Source organism: Cladophialophora carrionii, assembly GCF_000365165.1.
Source record: "Cladophialophora carrionii CBS 160.54 unplaced genomic scaffold supercont1.3, whole genome shotgun sequence".
NCBI classification, from domain to species: Eukaryota; Fungi; Ascomycota; class Eurotiomycetes; order Chaetothyriales; family Herpotrichiellaceae; genus Cladophialophora; species Cladophialophora carrionii.
In genome coordinates this window covers 3,433,265-3,455,692 of record NW_008481828.1, presented here as the reverse complement: position 1 = coordinate 3,455,692, position 22,428 = coordinate 3,433,265, and the positions used below count along the sequence as shown (strand labels likewise).

Below are 22,428 nucleotides of genomic sequence, written 5' to 3'. Positions count from 1 at the left end.
CCTTTTTGTTACATTCAGCCGCGACCAGGGCCGCCGCGGAGATTGGCAGATCGCCCTAAATAAGGCCTTGGGTGAATTCTCGGATCGGTGGGCCATGATCTGGGTACTCGGAGGCGTGGCAGCCTTCCATGCGCAATTTTTACGAGGTACGTTTATGACAAACCTGTGGCAATCCACGGCTTAGCAGGCAGCGGGAGGCCTATCACACCCGGTAGACAGCCGTCCAGCTGAATGCGAATTTATTCGAAGCTTTTGAGTTTCGCCTCATCCAGACTGTGACAGTTCGTGTGAGCCAACGATGCGGAGGGAGACTGCCAAGGCGGATGGGAGGCAGATCAAGCCGGCTGCTGGAAGCACGGCCACCACGGCCAAGTCTGGGTTTAGTTAAGTTAGTTAAGCGACCCTCGCACCAGCCACGCCACCCAGGGAGCAAGTTACGGGCGGTTTAGGCTTCAAGCAGCCTAGCGGTGCATGGCCCCAGCGAAGGCTCCAATGGCCACTGGTGGCGCCTGCGCCCACACAAATATTCGGCTTGCAAAGAATCCACCGCAGGCGGACGGGTCGCACGCTCGTTCCTCCTCGTCGACCTCGTCCTCTTCATCCACACCCGCGCTCTGGAACTCGTGTTCACCCCGCTCCCAAGGCCTCGCTGAAGTCACCACTGACAGGACCGGTTAGTCCGCTATTCGTTGGCAGACCGTGTCAATGTCTGGTGGAGCACTCTGGCCATCTTCTTCTTCACCTCATACCCGCCCCACGGCTCTTGAACTCTCCAGAGCCTTTGAGGTGTTGTGCGCGTCTAAGCGTGCGAGAAGCTGCTGCATATGTTCAGGTCCGAGCACCGCCTATTACGCTGACGGAAATCACCGAGACAGATCCAAACGCTGCATTGGACAGTTTTGCGAACCTTGTCCTGCCGGGTCCCAGATCTCCAGACCACGCACGTTCAGACGACGATGGCTTCCACCTGACATGGACCCGGAATATCCTAGCGATGAAACCTAGCTCCCCTGTCATGACACAACTACAAGCCATATCATGTTCATGTCCGCAGCAGGCCTGGATACAACGACATTCGTAGCGATCAGGGTGTTATTGGTTCATCAGCTCACTGTGACTGATGGTACATTGCCTACGACTTGCCAATGACAGTCACCGTGATGGACCAAGCCCATCAATGGCAGGACCGGTTTCACTGCCCATCATGTCCCAAGTCGTTCGTGCGAAAGGCGCATATGCTTCGCCATCAACAGCAACGTCAGTGGTCCTATGTTCTTTCCTCAGCTCTCCCACCATCTAACTCTGGCTACAGATGTCGCACAAAGACCCTTCACCTGCAATTTCTGCTCCAAGTGCTTCAAGCGAAGGTACTGAGGCCCGTACGTGGAGTGCAAGCGGCTGCTGACTTTGATGCAAGTGACGTCCTGCGAGCGCACCAGTTTCGGTGCAAGGAACGCGGAGGCGCGCCTGTCCCCGAGGGCCAGAGTAAAGGTCGCAAGCGATCGTCGTGCTTGTCATGCGTCAAGCTGAGGACGAAATGTGACCAAGAAACGCCCTGTACCCGCTGTCAGGAGCTAGGAAAGGACTGCGTTCGATGTAAGTCGCCTTCGCTGTCACCTCCATAATCTGGCTAACTCTGGGCAGCTTCCAGTCCGTCAACGGCACAAGAAGGACCGAGGCCTAAAAGCCGTGATGCAATCCCAATACATCACCTGCTCAATGCCCCAGATGGCGATTTGGCTCCTCGATTCCCCATTCGCGACTCACCTTCCGGCAATGGGGTCGACGAGGACGATCCCACCCTCAATGAAGCCGAAGATTCCTCTGAAGCTTCACACTGGAGTGAGGACTACGAACAGAATGATGTCTTTGCCGGTGCAGCTCTGCCGGACTTTGAAGGGGTCAGTTTCGATTCTTTCTTTGGAGGATTCGAAAGCTTGACGTTCGGCTCGTATCCGCTACACCATGACATGTCGCAGATCACCAGTGGACCTGTAATTGTGCCGCCTTCCGCCATGATGCTCGAGACTCGAGCCTACGAGATCCGGCAAATCCTGCTGAACACAGTGAGCAAGATTGCGATCGAAGACCCGGAGAACCCACAACTTCCACTCTTAGCTCCCAACATCGAGCTCCTCACGCATGTGGAAATAGACAGCTGCCTGAATTCCTTCTTCAACAACTACTACAGGCATTGTCCGATAATTCACCAACCGACATTTCAACCAACACTTGCACCCGAGGCTCTCGTGCTGGGATGCGTCGCACTGGGCGCCATGTATTCGGACCCGGGGAAGGTTGCTTGGATGAAGAGCCTGTTGGATGTGATCGAGCAATACGTCTTTTCGCTCCCAGCTGTGAAGGACGACTACTTTACCACGAATGGATACCTGCAGATGGCGGACGAGGAAGCTCTAAACTATCACTTTCAGACGTTTCAGGGAGCCTACCTATGTGTGGTCGTCCAGTACTTCTCTGGAAACCTATCAGGCCGCAGGAGAGCTAGACGACAACGGTTTTGTACGATTCTCAACGTAAGTGACACGCTTTCCCTCGACGTTTCACCCTAAAGCAATGGCAGATGGCTCGGTATTTCGGCCTTCCCACCGCGCAACATGCAAGTGTCTTTGCAATGACCGACGAAATGGCCTTTCAGCGCTGGGTACGGAATGAATGTCGCATCCGGTGGGTAGCTTCTGCGTGATACACTTCCTCAACTGACCGATCACAGGACCATGAATGTCATGCTTGCGCTCGACTCGGCAATGGGTATTTTCAACAATGTCCCTCCACGCGTCAACTATTGCGAAGTGGATCTGCAGCTGCCTTGCCATGCTGAAGCCTTCCAGCTTGCGAGTTATGCGGAAATGCTGCAGCGATCCGCATTCCCTCGCTCACGCATGAAATTGATCGATGCTTTTCAGAAACTGTTTGTCCAGCCGAACGAGCTGAGGGCAGCATATCAACACGAGACCCTGTGCAGCTGGGATATGCTTTATCTCATTCATGGTACGTGTGTTGAGGTTCCGCCCGGATCGAACCTCTGGGGCGCTGACAATCGTGCAGTTCTTTTCACGCACTGCTGGCAACACCTCTTCGGAAACCCGCTTCATCGGATCTCAGCAACGACATTGAGCCCCGAACCGCATCTTGTGTACGAGCCAATGAAGACGGCCTTGACAAACTGGAAAACACTCTGGGACGACGTCCGTGCGAAGTTGCCCCGTGCCACCATGAGTAACATGGGCTTCGAGACTTCGGCCGACAGTTACTGGACACTCGTGAGGATGATCGTGCTGAAATTCCAATACAAGAAGCGGGCCTCCAGCACGGCTAGTCCGACGAATGGCGTGGCTCCTCCGCACACACCGCACGTGGTCATGAAGAGAGAGATGGGCGTCGACGACGACGGGTTGAGTGAATCCAGTCTGAATAGTCGAGGCGGAAGAGGATCCAGTCCTAGCCTGGACTTTATGCCTTTGGAAGCGGATAGTGACTGTCAAGGTGCGCACCTGAGGAAGATCCTCTCAAGGTGATGCAGAACCCGATACTCAACCTACTTTGTCCGAGTAATTTCTACTTGCCGGTCGCATTTTCCAATGCACTCATAACTACGGATCCAAGTCACAAGCACCCGAGAGAACACTCGCCCAACCCGGTGTGTGAGCAAACAGACGCCTCAAGATATTGTGGCACCAGGCTGAGATGGCCTCCAGATCCAACACTTCTTGCTGTACGGTCGAGCAGTCGCGTGAAGCTGCGTATGTCGTGGCCAGCAGACCACGGTATTCGAGTCCGTCGTGATGCTGGCTTTGCGGCATGTGCTAGGCCAATGCTTCGACACACCCCGAATGCCCGGGGAGGTCGACCCAAGCCTCGCCAGCGCCCTCGATGTTCTCGGGAATACTCCCTACACAGCTGAAACCCGAAGAGCCGACCTTTGAGTCGGTTCGGATGATGGCCCGAGGCTGAGAGCGTGAGCCACGGCAGTTCACGTTTGCATCCAGATTGTCGGAATTGTCACCGCGGCCAAGCGACGGTCAGCCCAAGTGGCTGCACGGCATGCCTCGATCGCGATGTGTTCCCTTCGATTTGGACAAGCGTTTATGTCGCGCCTACAGTAAGCGGCGGGGAGAATACCCATCCTCCACATTCTACATGGGGACTCCCTCGCCCCTCGCCGATAGCTCCTGGATTGGGGAATTGAGGGGTGTTGCGGGGCGTGTACCTGTGGGCATGGCTGACTGATATTTCAAGCTGGCGGTTTGACGAAGCCGCAGCTTTTTCCGATCGTGGGGCGAACACGCTTGCCGGTTCAAGGATTGAGTTGCAGCCCAGCAGCTTTCAGTGATCAGCAATATTATCGGGGTTTGGGCTTTTATCCTGGACGCTCCAACGAAGCCTGCATTAACTCGGTCAGCGAATCGCAACACGTACTCGAATCATGTCGAGCTCAGCCTCGTCCACTCAGGGTTCTATCCCCGACCTCCAGACAAGGTACAGTGGCGTGCCGACAAGGCTCTCCCAAGAAGCTGTTGATGCCAAGACAAGGCTGTTCTCTCAAAAAACGGTGCCAGACAGTTTTCCCAGGAGAAGGACTGCCCTCCCCCCTGGGGTGTCGAAGGAAAGCTTCGATCAAGCCGTGACCGAGCTCAAAGGTGCTCTGGGACAGGGAAATGTCGAGCTGAACGACAAGCCGCTTGTGGATGGGTGGTATATGGAACACCCGTGAGTTCGCTCAACCTCTGGTGCCCCCGGGTTCTAACTGTGATCATACAGGAATACTCATGATGCATATCACATTGCCGATCAGGAGGAGCTGATATGTAGTGCCATAGTCTACCCGTCCAGCACAGCGGAAGTCCAGACCGTGGTAAGATGGGCCAACAACCACAAGATTCCCATTTACCCGGTTTCGATGGGCCGTAACATCGGATATGGAGGCGCAGCACCTCGCGTACCCGGATCCGTCGTCATCGATCTTGGCCGAAGAATGAACAAGATCTTGAACCTCGATGCTGATAATGCGTCATGCATTGTTGAGCCGGGCGTGTCGTACTTTGCGTTGTATGAGGAAATCCAGAGACGCAAGCTCCCACTATGGATCGATTGCCCTGATCTCGGTGGTGGTTCGGTTCTCGGGAATGCCATCGATCGTGGTGTTGGGTAAGTCAAATGGACTCCCACGCCAGAGCAGCTCTTCTGACCCAGAGCAGGTACACACCCTACGGTGATCATTTCGCCAACCACTGTGGCATGGAGCTGGTGCTACCAACAGGCGAGTTGCTCCGCACCGGCATGGGAGCAATGCCAGGGAAAGATGGCGCGGACAATCCGACGTGGCAGTCCTTCCAGGCAGCTTATGGCCCGTATGTCGACGGCATTTTCAGCCAAAGCAACTACGGCATCATCACCAAAATGGGCTTCTGGCTGATGCCGGAGACCGGACATCAGTCGTACATGATCACCTTTCCGCGCGAAGAAGATTTCGAGCAGATTGTCGAGATCATCCGGCCACTCGCGCAGAAGAGGATACTCGGTAACATCCCTCAACTGAGACATGTCATCCAGGAACTGGCCGTGACAGGCAAGCCACGATCGTTCTGGTACAGCGGTCAAGGTCAGATGCCACGCCACGTCATCCGAGAAAAGGCGTCTCAGCTTCCTTGCGGCGACGTGTCCTGGGTCTTCTACGGCACTCAGTACGGCGACCCGGCTTCGATCGACGCCCAGCTCAAGGTCATCAAGGCCGAGTTTGGCAAGATCAAGGGCAGCAGATTCCTCCTGCCGAAAGATGTGCCGTCGGATCACTATCTGCACTCTCGAGTCCAGGTGTGCAGCGGAGTGCCTGTGCTGAAGGAGCTCGACTGGCTGAACTGGCAGCCGAATGCCGCCCATCTGTTCTTCTCCCCGATCTCGCCGACCAAGGGCAAGGACGCCAACCTCATCCACAGCACCATCACCAAGCTACACGCGAAATGGGGATTTGACGTGTTTCCAACGATGTGCGTCGCTGGTCGAGAAATGCATTACATCGCCAACATCGTGTACGATCGTGCCGACGCCGACGCCAAGAGGAGAGCAACAGGACTGATGCGCGAGATGATCTCAGCGGCTGCCAAAGAAGGCTACGGCGAATACCGGACCCATCTCCTTTTCGCGGACCAAGTGGCCGAGTCGTACAGCTGGAACGACGGCGCGCTGAGGAAGTTCAACGAGAGCATCAAGGACACGCTTGATCCGAACAGTATCTTGGCGCCAGGCCGGAACGGCATCTGGGGCAAGCGATTCCGAGGCAAGGGATGGGAGATCCTCGAGGGGGACAAGAGAAACCTGCTGAAAGATGGCGTGAGTCCGAGTCTGAGCTCGAAGCTGTAAGGGGGTGATAGGTGAATACGGGGTGAATTTACAATGCTACATTGCACAACCGAAGGCATACTGGCGTAAATACTGGTAGACCAAGAGCTATGCGTGATTGCAGTCATGGATACTGTACTGTACCTGTAGTTATGGTATCATTCAAGTGTTCGATCTTCAGCCTCATTCACCGTCATCAGTCCATAACTTGGATCCGAGCGTTCAACTCCGAACAGTCATACTTGTCTCCAAGGTTTCAACTCCAAACAGGGGGCAGCATTAACTCAACACAACGGCGTGATGTTCCCGGTCCTCAACTCCTCGCTCACCAGCGCCGACATCTCAGGCCACCGCTTCCTCGTGTCGGCCTCGGCGTCATAGTCGTACAGCACGGCGTTCTGGTGGGGGGGCGAGCAAATCATCATCAGTAGTGCCCTCGTCTCGTGTCGTCACAGCCCAGTGATTCATGGAAACGTACCTTGATCAGCAGACTCGCCGGGTCGATCTCGCCGCCCTCGCCTATCCTGTCCAGCGCGCTGTGCCATCTATCTCGGAGATCTTCGCCGTTGGTCTGCGCTCGACGGACGCGCGGGAATCGGATCTTTTCGTATACTCTTGTCTGGATGGTGGATCGTCATGTCAGTATGGAGATGTCGCGAGTACACTGTACGGCAAGACAGGGCGAGTCGCGCTAGAGGAAAGCAGGGCAAAGCATAGGGAGGTAAGGCAAGACAGGGTAGAGCAGTGCAGTGCAGTGAGGGACTCGCCCGCCCTCGCTCGCCGTCTTCACTCACCGCCAAAGGCACATTCTCCCTCCCCGCCAACAGCAAACACTGGGCCAAAACGGCGGCACTCTCGGTGGCCTGGCTGGCGCCCTGGGCACTGGTGGGCAAATGCGGGTGACAACAATCGCCCACCAGCACGACCTTGTGGTTCTTGCTGACCCAGGTGGGGATGGGGTCGCGGTAACAGATCTTCCAATCCAGACACTCGTCGGTCATGCGGATGGCGGTGGCGATGCGCGGGTCCAGCGTCTCGACCAGGCGGCGCACCTCGTCCATGTCCCCCGGCTGCGACCACGACTCGCGCACGTCGGCCGTGTCCTTGTGCGTGATGATCCAGTTGAACTCGCGGCCGCCGCGCAGCGTGTTTTGCACGCAGTGCATGTCCTTGCCGATCCAGATGTTGACGCACTCGCGCGCCACAAACTCCTCCGTGACCGGGTTGCCCTGCAGTTTGGCCCCGTCGAAGAAGGCCCGGAAGCACGCGTAGCCGGATGATTTGGGCTGGTCGTCGAACCCCAGCACCAGTTCGCGGGCGCGGGATTTGATGCCTGCGCGCACATGTAACGTGTGAGCAGGTTGCTCCTTTTGGAAATACGTATTCGCCTACCGTCGACAGCAACAACCACATCCGCGGTATGTCGCGTCCCGTCCTTGAGCGTGACCGAGGGGACCGTGTCGTCGTAGTCGACCACCTGCGCAGAAAACGTCAAATCAAGCAGACAGGCGTGACAGGCACGCATGATCACACTGACCTCGGCGCCCATGTGCAAAGGGATCCCCTTCTCCGCCACGGCCTGCAAAAACCCCCGGTGATAATCGCCCCTGTGGCCAATATACCCGGCCATGTCCATCAAGGGCTGCTGAGCGAGCAGCTTGCCGTCGTGCCAGCGCCGGATCTGCATCATCTCGGATTTGTTCCCGATCTCGATCAGCCGGTCGCGCAAAAAGGGCGACCACCGGTCCAACAATTTGAACGCATTCTCGCCCAGGCCCAACGAGTCGCCGAGTCGTTGGAACTCGCGGACTTTTTCAAACATGACCACCTCGAAGCCGGCGTGGTGCATGGCCAGCGCGGTCGCGCAGCCTCCTAGCCCGGCGCCGACTATGATGACTGTGAATTGCAGGAGTTAGTAGGTAAGTAAGTAAGTAAGAAAGTAAGTAAATAAGTAGGGGGTTTTTTGGGGAATTGAAGATAAAAATCGTGTATGCTCTCTGTATCCTCGTCATTTCGTACCTTTCAAAGGGGATTCCGGCGCCAGGGACCCCATGTTTGTGTTGAGGTGGTTGATATAGTTATGGTTCAGCCGCTTGGTTGCTTGCCACTCGTGGTGGATCGAATGGGAATTAGGAATCAAGACTCGACAATCGACAATCGCTACCTAGTAGTCGGTAACATATGGGACAGGTTTGAAGATTTTCTACCACAATCAAGGAGATACAAGGCTAGTTATCTTAATAATGGCAGATGGTCGTTGATATCGGAGGGCCAGTCCATTAGTTAGGCATTACTAGGGATTGCTAGGGATTCTCCCATGCGTTCGGCAGCGGAGGCAAAAGGCCAAAGGCAAATATTGTCTGTACCTAACTACCCGGAGGGCAGTCACTCGGTCGATGGTTTGGACACGACACGACTGCCAACGGACAATAACAGCAGGCTACTGGGGAGTCGTACGGGACTGCCCATGGCCGCTCCAGTCAGTAATAGGCCAGGCTTGCCGAGTCGTCTTGAACAGGCTGGGCAGGATGCGATGGGCAAGACCGCGAGGTGCTCTGGACGAGTCCGAGGTATGACTGGCGAATTCCCACTGCGCTCCGTGGAAGTTCCAGTTCTAGGCGGTCCACACACGCCCGGGATTCACCCATTCCTCCATCCACTGGCGTCCAAGTCGGCCTCGACGACCTCGGGGCTCGAATCTCGGCCTGGGCAAGGGCACGGGCACGGGCTCCAACTGCTCAGTACCAAGACCTCATCCCGTTCTCCAAGGCCCCGCCAGTGGCTAAATGCTGTGTACTGTGTACATGTACGAGTACGAGACGCACCATGGTTTGTGGGGTCCCGCGTTGCCGCGAGGCCAAGCGAGGGATGAAGATGGGGAAGGACAAGGTGGACAAAGGCAAGACGCGAGGACCCCTCATTGTTGACGACAGCCCTGACTGGGCCTTGAGGAACTGACTGACGGGGCGGGAAGTAATTGGACTGGACGAATCGATGTCCATGGCGTTTGTGGAAGTTGGACAACGGGGATCTTCGTCGTCTTCGTCTTCGTCTTCGTCTTCAATCCCTCGGCTCTGTTCTTTTCTTCCGGGACGGAATTAATTGCGGGTTCGAGTACCTAGATAAAAGAGTCGTTGCGACGGACCTGGCCTCTGGTGACGAGACAGCTAGGTTACGGCAAAGAATACTCTTTCGTCGCGGATCAAGTCCACGTCCTACAGTACGAGACTCTCCTAAGCATCGATCGATCTTGGGAATCCAGAATCAGCATCAAATCCAGCATCACTAACACAATCCGGATCGGTACTATTTTGCATGCAAGATGGGCTCCCTAAGCGACTCGGTCAAAACAGTGGGCTACATCGGGCTCGGCAAGGCCGGGGCCTCGATGGCATCCAACATCCCCAGGGCGGGCTTCCACTTGGTCGTCCGGGACGCGGACCCAGAGCGAGAGACCACATTCGCCCAGCAGAACAAGAACACCACGGTCGCGGCACCAGGGGCCGAGGGCTTCAAGGACGTCGACGTGCTGGTCACGATGCTGCCACAGGGGAAAGTCGTCCGTGAAGTCGTGCTAGGCGAGAATGGAATCGCAAAGGCGTTGAAGCGAGGTAAGTCAGCTCAACGTCAAGGGAATGCCCGTCCGCGCTTACCCCCCTCGCAGGAACAGTCATCATCGACACGTCCTCGTCGTCGCCCTACGACACACAATCCCTCGGCCGTGACCTTGCCGAGCTGGGCCTCCATCTCGTCGACTCGCCCGTCACGCAAGCCCACCTGCACGACACCGACACGGGCGACGCCACGCTGATGGTCGGATCCGACAGCCGCGACGCCATCGATCGGGCCCTGCCCGTCCTGCAGGCCATGGCCAAGTACGTGTTCGTCATGGGCAGGCTGGGCGCCGGCCACGTCATGAAGACGCTCAACAACTATACGTCGGCGGCGTCGATTGTCGCGCTCTCGGACGCGCTAGTCACGGGCCAGAAGTTCGGCCTCGACCCCGTGCAGATGATCGACGTGCTGAACGTGGGCACGGGGCGCAACTTCTCCACCTCAGACAGCTATGCCACGGATGCGCTGCCCCGGCGGTATGCCTCTGGCTTCCAGCTCGGTTTGTTGATCAAGGACATTGGCATTGCCAAGGAGGTCTTTGAACGCACGGGCTTCCACACCGATCTGCCGGATTTGATCATTCGGGATTTCAAGGACGCCGCGGCCACGCTGGCCCCGACGGCCGATCATACCGAGTTGTTGAAGCGGTGGGAGGAGAGGGCCGGCGTGACGTTGCAGACCGGCCAGCCGGACGGGAGTACCGTGACGGCCGTGAAGAAGTGAGAAGCGACCTCAGCAGCAGAGTAGGCATCTGATATCAGTCGGCACAACATACACCGTAGTAGCAGCGTATTCGGACTGCAATTGATGGGTTCGTCTTGCTTGTGGTGTCTTGACCTCGTGCCGCCCACGAGCTGTATACCGTCGTCTGCTGCCCCCGTGGCTCGGACGCGGGACAATTTGTCGCTCCCGCCCAATCATGCCGCCCCTTGGCGCGACTGTTGCCTGGTTGAAGCCTGAATTGCTGGGCACGGCGGGGAACCGTGAGGAGCAAAAGCTTCACAGGACATGGGTATCACACCTGTACCCGGGTATGCTCATGCTGCGAGTGAAAATGCGGGCGTGAGAAGGTATAAATTCCTCTGCTGCATCATGTCTTCTCGCTGTGTTCTTCCTTCGTCGAGCATCGATATAACCCAAGTAATCCATCGAGTTCAGTGAATTCAGCATCTACCGATCCGGAGCAACACCAACCCAACAACAGCTTGTTCCAATACACACGCACACATATATTCCATTCAGAATGTCCGTGTCATCAGTAAGCGTCCAGCCCTGTCTCTTCTTCGAGACCCAGGCTGAAGAAGCGGTCCGTCGCTACGTCTCTATTTTCCCAAACTCTTCGGTATGCATGCCTGCCTCTTATCCCCTCTCTCCTCCTGCCCTGACTCTCTGGTACAGGTCGACACTATCAACTACTTCACCACCACCGGCCAAGAAGAGCACGGCCAGACCCCCGGCTCCGTCATGTCCGTGTCCTTCACGCTCAACAACACCCAATGGCTGGCCTTGAACTCGCGGCCCAAGGAAATGCCCATGACCGAAGCTGTCTCCTTCCTGATCATCTGCGAGAACCAGGAAGAGATCGACCACTACTGGGACAATCTCACCGAGGGGGCCAGCGACGAGGACAAAAAGAGGCAGGTGTGCGGCTGGCTGAGGGATCGCTTTGGCGTCTCTTGGCAGGTGGTGCCGCGCCTGGTGGCCGAGGTGATGTCCAGTGGGGATGAGAAGAAGATGTCGGCGGCCATGGCCGCGTTCATGAAGATGAGCAAGGTTATCGTCAAGGATGTGGTCGATGCGCTGGAGGCTGTTGAGCAGGCTGGGAAGGAATAGGGAGTTGACTAGGCTAGGCCAGGTCCGTTCCCCTTTGGCAGATGGTCGGACTGATGGAAGGGTGTAAGTATGTTGTGCTTTCGAGCCGCCGCTTGTATTGTGTGCTTTTCAGGCGGGTACCCAACAAGTAAGGCTCTGTGTGCCGTGGAGACCATAGTACCATCATCACGCACCTCTCGCGTGCTTTGTTTTCATCCTCTACAACAGACCAACTTGCTGTCGCACAAAATGTATGCATTCCTCCCAATGAACGTCCTTCCCCAGCATAGGCTTGGACAGTTCGTCCACCAGTTTCGCACCCAGACCCCCCGTGAACCGCTTCCCACGGCCGAACCAATGCAGCATCACAGCCCAGTGCAATAAAATCAACCTGCAGACTTGGTCTCCGCCGGTCTCGAGCGCCCGGATAAACCACGTATCCAAGACCATCGGCCATATAAGGACAACATCCCTGTTCTCGTCACTATAGAAGCTGAAACATTTTTCCAACCAAATAATCGCCCGCGAATAGGCGTCGCTGGCGTTGAAAGCGTCTGTAAACCCCTTTTCACGCCCCACGATGCACCGGAGTCTCGTGAGTGCCATTGCTGTGTCCTCATCCAGCACCCGGCACCACGACGCGGAAAATAGGTCATGGCTGACGGGAAGGGGCCCTCTCGAGAACCCGTCGAGGCCTGAGCTGATGACGGAGCCGAAGCTCTGAAGCACTCTGAACAGCATTGTGATGTTTCCCACGATCTTGGTGACTTCTTGGACATCCTGATTAGTGGTGACGTGACACTGCGACAGGCCGAGGATGAATGCGAGGTTGATGATGGAGAAGGCGAAGATGGTGGTGAAGCTTGTTTCGTCGTCATTGTTGGTCCGGGGTATTGTGTGCTCGCCAACTTTGCCAAACGCTTGACAGGCGGCATTGTGATATTCCAAGGCGGCGAGCATGTAATGTGACGCAGTTGCCGGTACTGGCTTAGAGGATTCGAGGACAATATTCATGGCCGAAATTGCCAAGATGGCGTTTCTCAGATAATCACATTGCAATGCCAGCTTTGGGACCAAGATCTGCCAGTTGTGGCGGCTGTCGTTCTGCCTGTCATTGGTGAAATGATCATATGTTTTCGAGGTCCACTCGTGCCACAATTCCAGTTCCAGTATGTTTGCTTGAGGGCTGCAATAGGACACTGGTGGTGTGCGTGTATTGCTAGGTTCTTGGCCGTCAGACTTCTGGTGACATGTACAGACATTTGGCTTGGCTGGAGGGACCAGCCTCGTGGAAGGATATATACAGTCATCTTGCTGGACGGCACAGCTTGAACATGGTGGTCCGGATTCGTCACACTATGAAGAGTGTCAGTGGGGAGGATTGCTGGAGGCTAGTCAAGGTAGCTAGTGGTACTCTCGCGTCGACCGAGCTAACAGGCAAGTCTCGCAGTTCCCACCGCTGATGGTTTCAATCCGGGACAGAAAAGATAGTATGCAAGAAAGCCACACACCTTTACTCGTCGTCGCTTGCAATTGTAACATCCGGTTCTGGACTTCTTGTGCGGTCTCCGGCCCGGCATGCCACATACGATAACATGTGCCACGGAGAGTCGGGGCTCGTTCCCGTGGTTGAGCGCCCCAGAACAGTACCAGTCAGACGATACGAGGATTCTATGCCCGAAATGTCTGCGCTCGATGCGATCCCTGAATTTGAATGTCCGATGTTGAATAAGGGAGTATCCGGTCCACGTCCAGCAAGTTGTAATTAGGAGACGGCAAGATCAGGCAGCAGTGATTGGAAGAGAACCGGATACGCGTACACTAAACCTGATTCTGCCGCTCATGGAGACCGTCAATGCTGTGCCCAGCCTTGTCCAATGGTTACATTCCTTGGACTAACCAAGCACCTCTTCATGAAGACTGTAGCGGAGTGTATGTTGATTATTTTTCGTCTGAAATGATGACCGTCCCACAGTGCCCAGGCAGCAATGTAAGTTGCATGTCTCTTTCCAGTCGCTGGCTATGGGATCGTGATGCACGACCTTGGTGGATGAGGCACGAATGTCGCAGGACGATGTCTGTTCTCGGGGCTCGGCATGAAATGGTACTGTGGATATATAAAGTGCTTCATGCCACAGCCACTTCGAGTTGGTCCTTCCAGCGGTCAGCATCGACACGTGCAACAGGCGAACCCCAATGGCGAAGGTCGACAACTATTACAAGCACTATGTCCCCTCTGTTCCGGCAGCGGTTGCCGCCGGTCTCATCTTCGCCGTCTTGACGATAGCGCATCTTGCAATGATGATCAAGTCGAATCAGAGGCGGAAATTCACCATAGCATTTATGATTGGAGGCACCTGTAAGTCTCCAGCCAATAGTTGATCACCCGAAGTACTTCTTGTTGACAGCGTCCAAGGTGAAGTCATCGGCTTTTTCACTCGGGCAGCATCCCACTACCACGTCGACAGCCTAGCCTTGTACCTTGTCCAAGTGCTCCTCATTGTGTTGTCGCCAATCCTTCTTGCAGCTTCGGTCTACATGTTCCTCGGTCGCCTGATTAGTGCCGCGGGCGGAGAGCACTACTCCCCCATAAAGAGGAAATGGATGTCAAAAGTGTTCCTCTTAGGCGACTGGCTCTGCTTGCAGGTTCAATCGAGCGGTGTTTCGTGGTTAGGGAATGCCAAATCCGCATCTGCAATCCAGGGCGCGCGAGACGTTGTCCTTGCGGGCCTAGCTCTGCAGGTCCTGTTCTTCATATTCTTTCTGTCAGTTGCAGCAACGTGGCAAGCTCGAGTCCGTTACGTGCCCCTCTGGGACCGGTGCAGGGGGTCGGGTCTGCCGTTGGGTCGGATTCTGTTGTCCTTGTACTTGATTGGAATCCTCATGGTCGCTCGGAACGTTTATCGCCTGGCGGAATACGCGCAAGGAGAGGATGGATACCTGAACTCATACGAGTGGCCGATGTATTGTTTCGATGCGGTCCTGATGGCTGCTGTCATGGCTATCGCCCTGTTCTGGTATACCATCGAGCTGCAGCCGAAGGATAGGCAGCAAGCCCTCCAGCTCCGAACAACCAACACCGTTTCCTGAAGAGGCTATATCCTGGAGCAGACTGGGGCAGCGAAATGGCATGGGTTGTTGGATAGGAAGGTCTTTCGCGCTTTGTCGTCCTCATGGCACCTAAGAGTCCTTGCTGCGAAAGGACAACAGTAAACGCGTGACAGCGGTAAAAGCATCCCATTGCCGTTGCGTATGTGGGCAGGAGAGCAAGGCAGACGACAAGATTGCGGTTGGGTGCTTCCATCATTTCTACACTGGCTGTAGGTGCAGTAACTGGTCTTGGAGGCAGATACTATTTGGTGATGAGCAGACTCTCCTGAAAGCGATTACTCTCCACATACTTACTTGTGATATGAAAATCTGTCACATATCGAATCGTCCCTGTAGATCAACTAGTTCCCTCCGGAAACGATTAATACCTTCTCTCGCGCGGAGCCGGTGAGATCACTGAAAGTTTCTGTCCCATTGACGGACACTGACTCTACGTCGGAGCGATTTTATCGACAAGCCTGGTTGTGTCGGATTTGTCAGGCTCTCTGCCTCACAAGGGTAGTGGTAGATCACGTACCAGTACCACTTCTCGCCCGCAGCTCCTAGCGTCGACACACGAAACTGTTGGTACCGTCCTTCCAGTGTTTTCTTTCGTTCGAGTAGATTGTCGTACTGCCGAAATAGATCCTTGTCTTCGGATGAGAAATGGTACTGCAGGGATCGGGCTTTCGAGGACGCAGTCTCGGTCAGCGACCTCCTCAGTTTCTGAAAACTGTTTGATTCTTGATCGACTGGGCGGTTTGGAGCGGTTTGGACACGGTCAAGAGGTTGTGTTTCGACTCCGACCAGGTTAGCCGCGGCGCCAGCTGCAGTGCCGACTAGGTGTCCTTCCACGCCCGAGAACAGACCCATTGCTCCGGCTACGCTACCGGTAGCCGCAGGGATGGCTTGGTCTCGCGTTGTCTTCTGGTGCAACGGCATCCCACGCCTCATGAGTTCGGTTCGGACAACCGCAAGCTTATGCTCAACGAGTTGCATTACCCTGCCACCAGCGACGGAACCGACAAGTGAAGCACCTCCGGTACCAGGAGCCATAACGACGCCACTGATGACGCCCGCGGTGCTCGAGTATAGCGTCCGGATCAGTACAACCTCTTTCTTCTGCAGCTGTTGGTCGTCATATCCCTGTACTTTAGCTCTGTAGTCATCCGGGTTAAAGCGAACAAAGTCTTGAACACCCATGGTGGCCGCCGGAGAGGTATGGCATCTGGATGGTGCGTGTCGATGACTTCGGCGGCATCAACAGCGGGCTTTGCTGAATCGATACATCATGCAACAAGAAGCGTGCCCGCGGTATTGTGCAGGCAGTATTGATATATGACACGAGGAGCCCGTAAGGGTCTCGGTGGTGATCATGTTGATCGTGCCTCCGTCTGAGAGGGAAGTGAATTGAAGCTGACAGGATCTACGTGCTGTTATGATTGGTTGAAGGTTGATCGCACGGCGCTATGAGGTCATCCCATCGCAACCAGACTGGCACCTAATTGGTGGAAACACCACCCATCGGGTGCCACAGGCGTGCACCCTAGGTACTGTACTGTGTACACCTATAGTAGGCGCCCACGACTCGTACCTGTTGGTGCCCTTCTAGCCAAGCCGTGCCAACAACTCTGACATCCAACCTGAAGCGGAAACATAAGCACAGAAAGACGCTGGTACAACTCACAAGGAGCTACGAGTACGATCGTCAGGTTCCATGCTCTGGAGTCATGACTATTACGGCTCGGATTCAGTCGACATTTGGAACAAGGATCTTCGCGAAACCAATCCAAGTCTGGTACGAGATTCATTCGATTAATCGCTCGTAAGCAAGTCACTGGCTGGTCCAGTTGCGGGTATAGACATTACACTAAGCAGCGCTCGCGAAGCAAACCCTCCGCTCGGCCTCTCTCACATAACCACGCATCTATCCCTCTGAGCATGCTCGTACGCCGCACCCCAGCGATCAATCCCAGCGGCAATTTCATTCTGCTTCTGCTTCTCCTTCACATCGGCCTTGAAGTTGTCTCGCAGGAACTTGACCATTTCTGAGTCGATATTCTTCTCTGTGGCTTCCAGCACCACCGCTTCCCGGCACAGGGGACAATGATCATTCTCCTCTTGTTGCATAACAATCATGCACCTGATGCAAAACAGGTGACCGCAGCGTAATCGCACAGGTCTCCATGAGACGCTGAAACAGATTGGGCACAAGTAGTCGTTGAGCTGGGGAATGACACTCAACACTTCTTCCGAGATAGTGAAGCACGTGGCTTTGGCCAAGTCTTGCACAATAAAGGGTGAGGACTTAGTGAGCGACTGCGTCACTGAGGACTTCGCGGGCAGGGATGTTCGCTTGTCGAACTTCTTCATGATCTTGTTGATTGCGGTGCGGTTGATCTCTTGGAACTTGATCAGTCGAAGGAGATTGACGTTGATTTGCAGGAACCGCGACAGAGCGGTGTTGGCATTGTCTCCCAATTGGAAAGGAGCCTTCTTTTGCTGCGTGGAGAGAGACTGTGTGAAAGCCTGTAGTTGTTTTTGAGCATGAGCTGCGTCGCGCGCCCCAGCATCTGCTTCGTGAGAGGACAGAAAGACTTCTGCATCCGAGTAGAGTTCAAAGATCTTCCGCCAGATTTCAACCTCCTTCTTTGAACGCTTCGACTTGCTTGCCCGCAACGCACGGAGTTCACTGCCTAGCTGGTTGATTTCGTCCTGTAGCCGGGCATACTCAGCTTTCTGCAGGTCGTCAAGACAGGCCAGTTCGTGGCGCAGTGTCTGAAAGAATTCCGAGTCTGCAGTCAAAGGCACCTCCACCAGTTCTAACTGATGCTTGTCGTTTTCTGACGGCGACTCACCAGTGAATCTGCGTTGTTCATCCGGAGAATCATCTCGCTGGAGAGTGTGGTCAATGTGAGCTCGGGAAGACCTGGCCAGACGTCGCAGAATTCGCCGGGTCTCAGGACTGAGCCAGGCATCCATTGGAGAGCCATCACGGGGATCAATGACAATCGTCAACTTCGGCGTGAAGCTGACCGTTTCACCATCGTCGACAGTGTACTGGAGCAGACTATCAGCTGTCCCGTGGTCTTCACTCAAGTCAGAGGACCCAACGCGCTTCCACAGGGCGTCGAGAGTGTCTTTATCGAGGCCAAGGCTCAGAAGTTCTTGTTGTACACGCTTGATGCATTTCTTGAGTTTCTTGTAAGAGATGGCTGAGTTGACCCACTCAGGAGGGTACTCGCCACGAGCGAGTGTTGATTCAAAATCCTGACCGAATTTCATGGTAGACTTGTATCATCCTCAGATCCTGGAGCCAGGGAAGAGAAACCTGGGCGGAGGAGTAAGAATATGAGAGGCAAATATTTTAGCTGTTAATCACCCGAGTGCTCGCGTGACTATTTTCCGTCTTGGGGATGGGCATTCCAAGCGTGGAGGGCCCCAAAGGCGGGCAAGCGCAATATTTAACCACTCTGCCGACGCGTCCCCAGACGTTGGAAACCGCCACGCGCGATTTATGGCAGCCGCCGGAAACACGACCCGGGGGGTGAAAACCCCATATGCTGTGCTTCCAGGTGACCGGATGACATGTGGACTTTGTGACATGGGCAACCAAGAAATCAGCGTCCAAGGCGAAAAGTTAAAGTTTTCCCGAAGCCGTGACGTGATTGGCGGACCAAGAATCCAAGACTACTGCGGACCAGGATGGACTTAAGCGAACGGCAAACAAATGGCGCAGCAGGTGCACAAGGCTTTCGATCCGTTCCAGAATACCGCAGTTGATGTCGTTAGTTCGATCAGGGCGTGCAGCAGTGTCTCGTCCGATGGATTTGGGCGGTGGCGTTGCTTCTTCCACCCCGCAACAATAACCCTTTGCCCTGCCCAGACATGGGCCAACGACAATCTACCGGCAACGCCACGCAGGACGAGGCGCCAGCGAAGGCCGACTACTACGACCTCCTTGGCGTCGAAAGAACAGCGACCGACGATGAGATCAAGAAAGCCTACCGCCGGAAAGCCCTTGAATTACACCCCGACCGAAATTATGGCAACGTGGAAGAAACCACCCGACTGTTTGCCGAAGTCCAGTCTGCCTACGAAGTCCTCTCAGATCCACAAGAAAGAGCATGGTATGACTCGCACAGAGACATCCTCCTGCGCGGAGACCGGGCCACTGGCCCTGGCGGGGATGAGTTTTCATACAACATCCGCATGACGACGACGGAAGATGTGCTGAAATTAATGATGAAGTTTAACGGCCGTCTGGAATTCAGCGATGCGCCCGGTGGCTTTTTTGGTGGACTGGACGATTTTTTCAAGCAGCTGGCCAGGGAGGAAGACATCGCTTGCCAGTGGGAAAACGAGGACCCCATGGAATACCCAGAGTTCGGACACCGCGACGACGATTATGAAGATGTGGTTCGCCCTTTCTACGCTGCATGGACTGGGTTTGCTACAAGAAAGAGTTACGCCTGGAAAGATCAATACCGGTTGTCAGATGCACCAGACAGGAGGATTCGCAGGCTGATGGAGAAGGAGAACAAGAAGATACGAGACGAGGCCATCCAAGAATACAACGAGGCAGTGCGTACACTCATTGCTTTTGTCCGAAAACGAGACCCCCGGGTACAGAACAACCAGGTATCCGAGGCCGAAAGGCAAAAAGCCCTCCGAGAAGCGGCTGCAGCACAGGCCGCGAGATCGAGAGCAGCACGGCAGGCCAAGTTTCAAGGAGCCGGAGAGGACGCCGTTCCAGACTGGGCCAAGTCAAGGACAAGAGACCAACACGAAGGAGGGTTCTCCAGTGAGTCTGAAATCGAGGAACACGAGTATGATTGTGTAGTCTGCGACAAGACCTTCAAAAGCGAGGCACAATTTATAGCACATGAGAAGAGCAAGAAGCACATCAAACTGCTGAAACAACTTCAGAAGGAGATGCGGGTCGAAGGTGACAAGCTTAACCTAGATAATGAACACAATGCTGGCGAGCATGGCGATGCAGCTGTCGATGCAGACCAAATCGGCAGAGAAGAGTCTGACGACTCGCTCGCTCGACAGGCGCACATATCTGAAGGCGTGTCTGAATCCGACGATAAAGAGCCAACAGAGGAGAAACACGGCACCGCGACGACGGAGAAGGAGGTTGAGGTCTCTGATGCCTCTCCAGATGAAAACGACGATTACGCGACCCGATCGGATGTCGAAGACCGCTTAACTCGAGAACCTCTTGAGAAGGCCTCCGCGACACTCGAGGATCTGAGCTTGTCTGGCACTCTCGTTCCATCCGATCCCGAACAAACAGCGCAGCCAAAGCTCGGCAAAGCAAAGCAGAAGAAAGCCAAAAAAGCTGCACGGAAGGCCGTGGCGGAGTTCCAGTGTGTTGTATGCAAGGCCGAGTTCCCTTCAAAGACGCGACTATTCAACCATATTGAAGACGAGGATCACGCTGCTCCTGTGGCCCAGGTAAAAGCGGTCAAGGGCGGAAAAGGAAAGAAGAGATGATATGTTATGTACAAGGACTTTTGTCGAGCCCTGCGAGGCTCATCCTGCATATATACCCCCGTAGAGACGATTGCATGGCGAGGGCGTTTGTTTTAGAACGAAGACTTAGGGTTGTAGAGAAGACATCTGCGAGTGTCCAAGAATTTCTAGGACATTGTAGCAAATCTCAATGCGAAGTCGCCTTTAGGCTGTGCGTGGGCCGCCTAACACAACTTTCTAGGCATGCCCAGAGTCCCCCAAGAGAGGCGCGAGCCATAAAGCTAATGTAAACTTAACGGCCTACTAAGTTACTCCAGCTCTGTTCATTTTGCTCAACTTCCCTTGAAAACAACACAGATATGACCTACATTATTGGTGACAGCCTGTTTTACCTGCTTACGCTACATATGCCATGGTTCTGCACAAATGCACTGCTGAACTTCGCACACGGCAAAGCGTGCATGAAACTCGGCTGAGACGAATTCATACAGTATCAAGTGTCTGGGCAACCTCGTCGGACTAGGACTTGCTCCCTTTCTCCTTCTGGCGTGACCAAAGGGCGATCCTAGAAAAGATTCGTGCAAGAAGACTGCCAGACCCCTACTGTCAGCAGTATGGTGGATGATATCCGCTGTGCAGACGCCGATCTGCAACTGGACGTGGACACCATGATCCTCGACTACACACTGTTTCAGTCGACCCAGGCACAACTGCATTTCCTGTCGGGTGGGCTCGAGGACAACGAAGAGGAGGAGGGTCGATCACGCGAGGCTCTGCGGCTTTTGACCGTCTTCGACTCCTTCATACAGATCTTCAATGAGCATCACTCCGACTACGAGCATAGCCCCGGCTTGACGTTTAGACTCGACATCCTGGAATTCTTGGTGCTCCTGTCCGGGTTGTCATCCGGTCCGTCGCCTCATTTCACGGATGAAATGCTGGAGAAGCTCAAGGTCCGCGCACAAGACGATATCCAAGCTCGCCGAAGGTGGCAGGCCGCACGTCAAAGACACTTTCGTAGACCGGAGAAGCGCCCAGCCACAGTTTCGAGAACCGATCTCGTCGAGAGGGACGTGGAGCGCCAAATCTATGAAGCGTGGACGTATTCACACCCTTCCACTCCCTACTCTGACCCACAGAGCATCAAGGTCTTGTTGCTTTTCCACCTGGTGCCGCGATTCATGGTCATCTCGGCAAAGTTCTCGGACCTGATAGACCAGAGTCTCGAGCAGCGCTGGATGCGAGTCGCGTGTGAACTCATGCTCCGGACGGGACTTGAGACGTTGCGATTTCAAACTCTGAACCGTCAAGCAGCCGCTTTGCCATCACTGGAAGACTGCTTTTCCTGGGGTTACGTCGACCCCAGAGACACGACTGACATAGGTGGCACGACCGCCTATAATGACGAAGTCATGGATCTGGTCAACGAGATGCTCCGGCTGCGCGACGACAGTTCCGGCTACACGGCAGGCGGTATCGAAGACCCTGAATGGACAAAGCTACGCATCAGCACGCTTCATGAGTTTTCCATTGTCGCGGACGCTTCTGTCGCGTCTCGAATGAACCGCTTCGACCGCCTTGCGGAAAAGTATCCCTTGGAAGACTTCGTGCAGAAGCTGGTCGGCGTGGTGCATAACATCTGGGAATTGAGCTCCCGCGACGAATACTTGGGGAAGCCGGCCCTCGTCGAGATTGAAGAAGGGCATCTCCAAAGCCTAGACATCGTCGGAGCAGATTTTGACGGCTTTGCCTCCAAGGTCGGTCTGGTCAGGCGGTTCGATTCACCTGCGAGGGTTGACGTGAGCTTGGGTGGTTCGTCCGAGCAGAGTCTCAATGAGCGATTCCAGCACGAATTACGGCGTCTCAAGAGACTCAGTGACCGTCAACACAATGGTACTAGCCCCGTTATAAAGTCCGAGGATTGATCTCACTCCGTACAAGAGGGACCGATAACGGGCGGGTCGGGCATATGTAATGCTCAGCTGGTGCGTGTACATGTTGAGTGCCATGCCAATCGATAGTATACAAACTGTGTCTCTCAGACGAGTCCCTTGCAATGACTCCCGTTTTACA

At 54.9% G+C, this 22,428-nt stretch overlaps 11 protein-coding genes across 11 annotated transcripts; 7 read left to right on the top strand and 4 right to left on the bottom strand.

Annotated features, from left to right (window-relative positions):
- Nucleotides 1-1,177: 1,177 nt before the first annotated feature.
- G647_04660 (uncharacterized protein) lies at nt 1,178-3,536 on the top strand (the record flags this gene model as incomplete). The annotated part of the gene is made up of 6 exons (XM_008728999.1): nt 1,178-1,257; nt 1,313-1,596; nt 1,645-2,534; nt 2,582-2,685; nt 2,732-3,009; nt 3,067-3,536. The coding sequence occupies 6 exons, from the start codon at nt 1,178-1,180 to the stop codon at nt 3,534-3,536; spliced, it is 2,106 nt and encodes a 701-aa protein (XP_008727221.1).
- Nucleotides 3,537-4,444: 908 nt separating this feature from the next.
- G647_04659 (uncharacterized protein) lies at nt 4,445-6,378 on the top strand (the record flags this gene model as incomplete). Its single annotated transcript, XM_008728998.1, has 3 exons — nt 4,445-4,728; nt 4,780-5,166; nt 5,217-6,378. The coding sequence occupies 3 exons, from the start codon at nt 4,445-4,447 to the stop codon at nt 6,376-6,378; spliced, it is 1,833 nt and encodes a 610-aa protein (XP_008727220.1).
- A 263-nt stretch (nt 6,379-6,641) lies between these two features.
- G647_04658 (uncharacterized protein) lies at nt 6,642-8,206 on the bottom strand (the record flags this gene model as incomplete). Its single annotated transcript, XM_008728997.1, has 5 exons — nt 6,642-6,755; nt 6,836-6,976; nt 7,152-7,690; nt 7,750-7,834; nt 7,895-8,206. The coding sequence occupies 5 exons, from the start codon at nt 8,204-8,206 to the stop codon at nt 6,642-6,644; spliced, it is 1,191 nt and encodes a 396-aa protein (XP_008727219.1).
- A 1,473-nt stretch (nt 8,207-9,679) lies between these two features.
- On the top strand, nt 9,680-10,695 carry G647_04657 (uncharacterized protein; the record flags this gene model as incomplete). Its single annotated transcript, XM_008728996.1, has 2 exons — nt 9,680-9,968; nt 10,022-10,695. The coding sequence occupies 2 exons, from the start codon at nt 9,680-9,682 to the stop codon at nt 10,693-10,695; spliced, it is 963 nt and encodes a 320-aa protein (XP_008727218.1).
- A 520-nt stretch (nt 10,696-11,215) lies between these two features.
- Nucleotides 11,216-11,805, top strand: G647_04656 (uncharacterized protein; the record flags this gene model as incomplete). Its single annotated transcript, XM_008728995.1, has 2 exons — nt 11,216-11,314; nt 11,371-11,805. 2 exons carry the CDS (start codon nt 11,216-11,218, stop codon nt 11,803-11,805), a joined length of 534 nt encoding a protein of 177 aa, XP_008727217.1.
- Nucleotides 11,806-12,003: 198 nt separating this feature from the next.
- On the bottom strand, nt 12,004-13,094 carry G647_04655 (uncharacterized protein; the record flags this gene model as incomplete). Its single annotated transcript, XM_008728994.1, has 2 exons — nt 12,004-13,003; nt 13,045-13,094. 2 exons carry the CDS (start codon nt 13,092-13,094, stop codon nt 12,004-12,006), a joined length of 1,050 nt encoding a protein of 349 aa, XP_008727216.1.
- Nucleotides 13,095-13,980: 886 nt separating this feature from the next.
- Nucleotides 13,981-14,874, top strand: G647_04654 (uncharacterized protein; the record flags this gene model as incomplete). Its single annotated transcript, XM_008728993.1, has 2 exons — nt 13,981-14,143; nt 14,201-14,874. 2 exons carry the CDS (start codon nt 13,981-13,983, stop codon nt 14,872-14,874), a joined length of 837 nt encoding a protein of 278 aa, XP_008727215.1.
- A 451-nt stretch (nt 14,875-15,325) lies between these two features.
- Nucleotides 15,326-16,077, bottom strand: G647_04653 (uncharacterized protein; the record flags this gene model as incomplete). The annotated part of the gene is made up of 2 exons (XM_008728992.1): nt 15,326-15,353; nt 15,413-16,077. The coding sequence occupies 2 exons, from the start codon at nt 16,075-16,077 to the stop codon at nt 15,326-15,328; spliced, it is 693 nt and encodes a 230-aa protein (XP_008727214.1).
- A 708-nt stretch (nt 16,078-16,785) lies between these two features.
- On the bottom strand, nt 16,786-18,159 carry G647_04652 (uncharacterized protein; the record flags this gene model as incomplete). Its single annotated transcript, XM_008728991.1, has 1 exon — nt 16,786-18,159. One exon carries the CDS (start codon nt 18,157-18,159, stop codon nt 16,786-16,788), a length of 1,374 nt encoding a protein of 457 aa, XP_008727213.1.
- A 603-nt stretch (nt 18,160-18,762) lies between these two features.
- Nucleotides 18,763-20,376, top strand: G647_04651 (uncharacterized protein; the record flags this gene model as incomplete). The annotated part of the gene is made up of 1 exon (XM_008728990.1): nt 18,763-20,376. One exon carries the CDS (start codon nt 18,763-18,765, stop codon nt 20,374-20,376), a length of 1,614 nt encoding a protein of 537 aa, XP_008727212.1.
- A 593-nt stretch (nt 20,377-20,969) lies between these two features.
- G647_04650 (uncharacterized protein) lies at nt 20,970-22,280 on the top strand (the record flags this gene model as incomplete). Its single annotated transcript, XM_008728989.1, has 1 exon — nt 20,970-22,280. One exon carries the CDS (start codon nt 20,970-20,972, stop codon nt 22,278-22,280), a length of 1,311 nt encoding a protein of 436 aa, XP_008727211.1.
- Between the last annotated feature and the right edge of the window lie 148 nt (nt 22,281-22,428).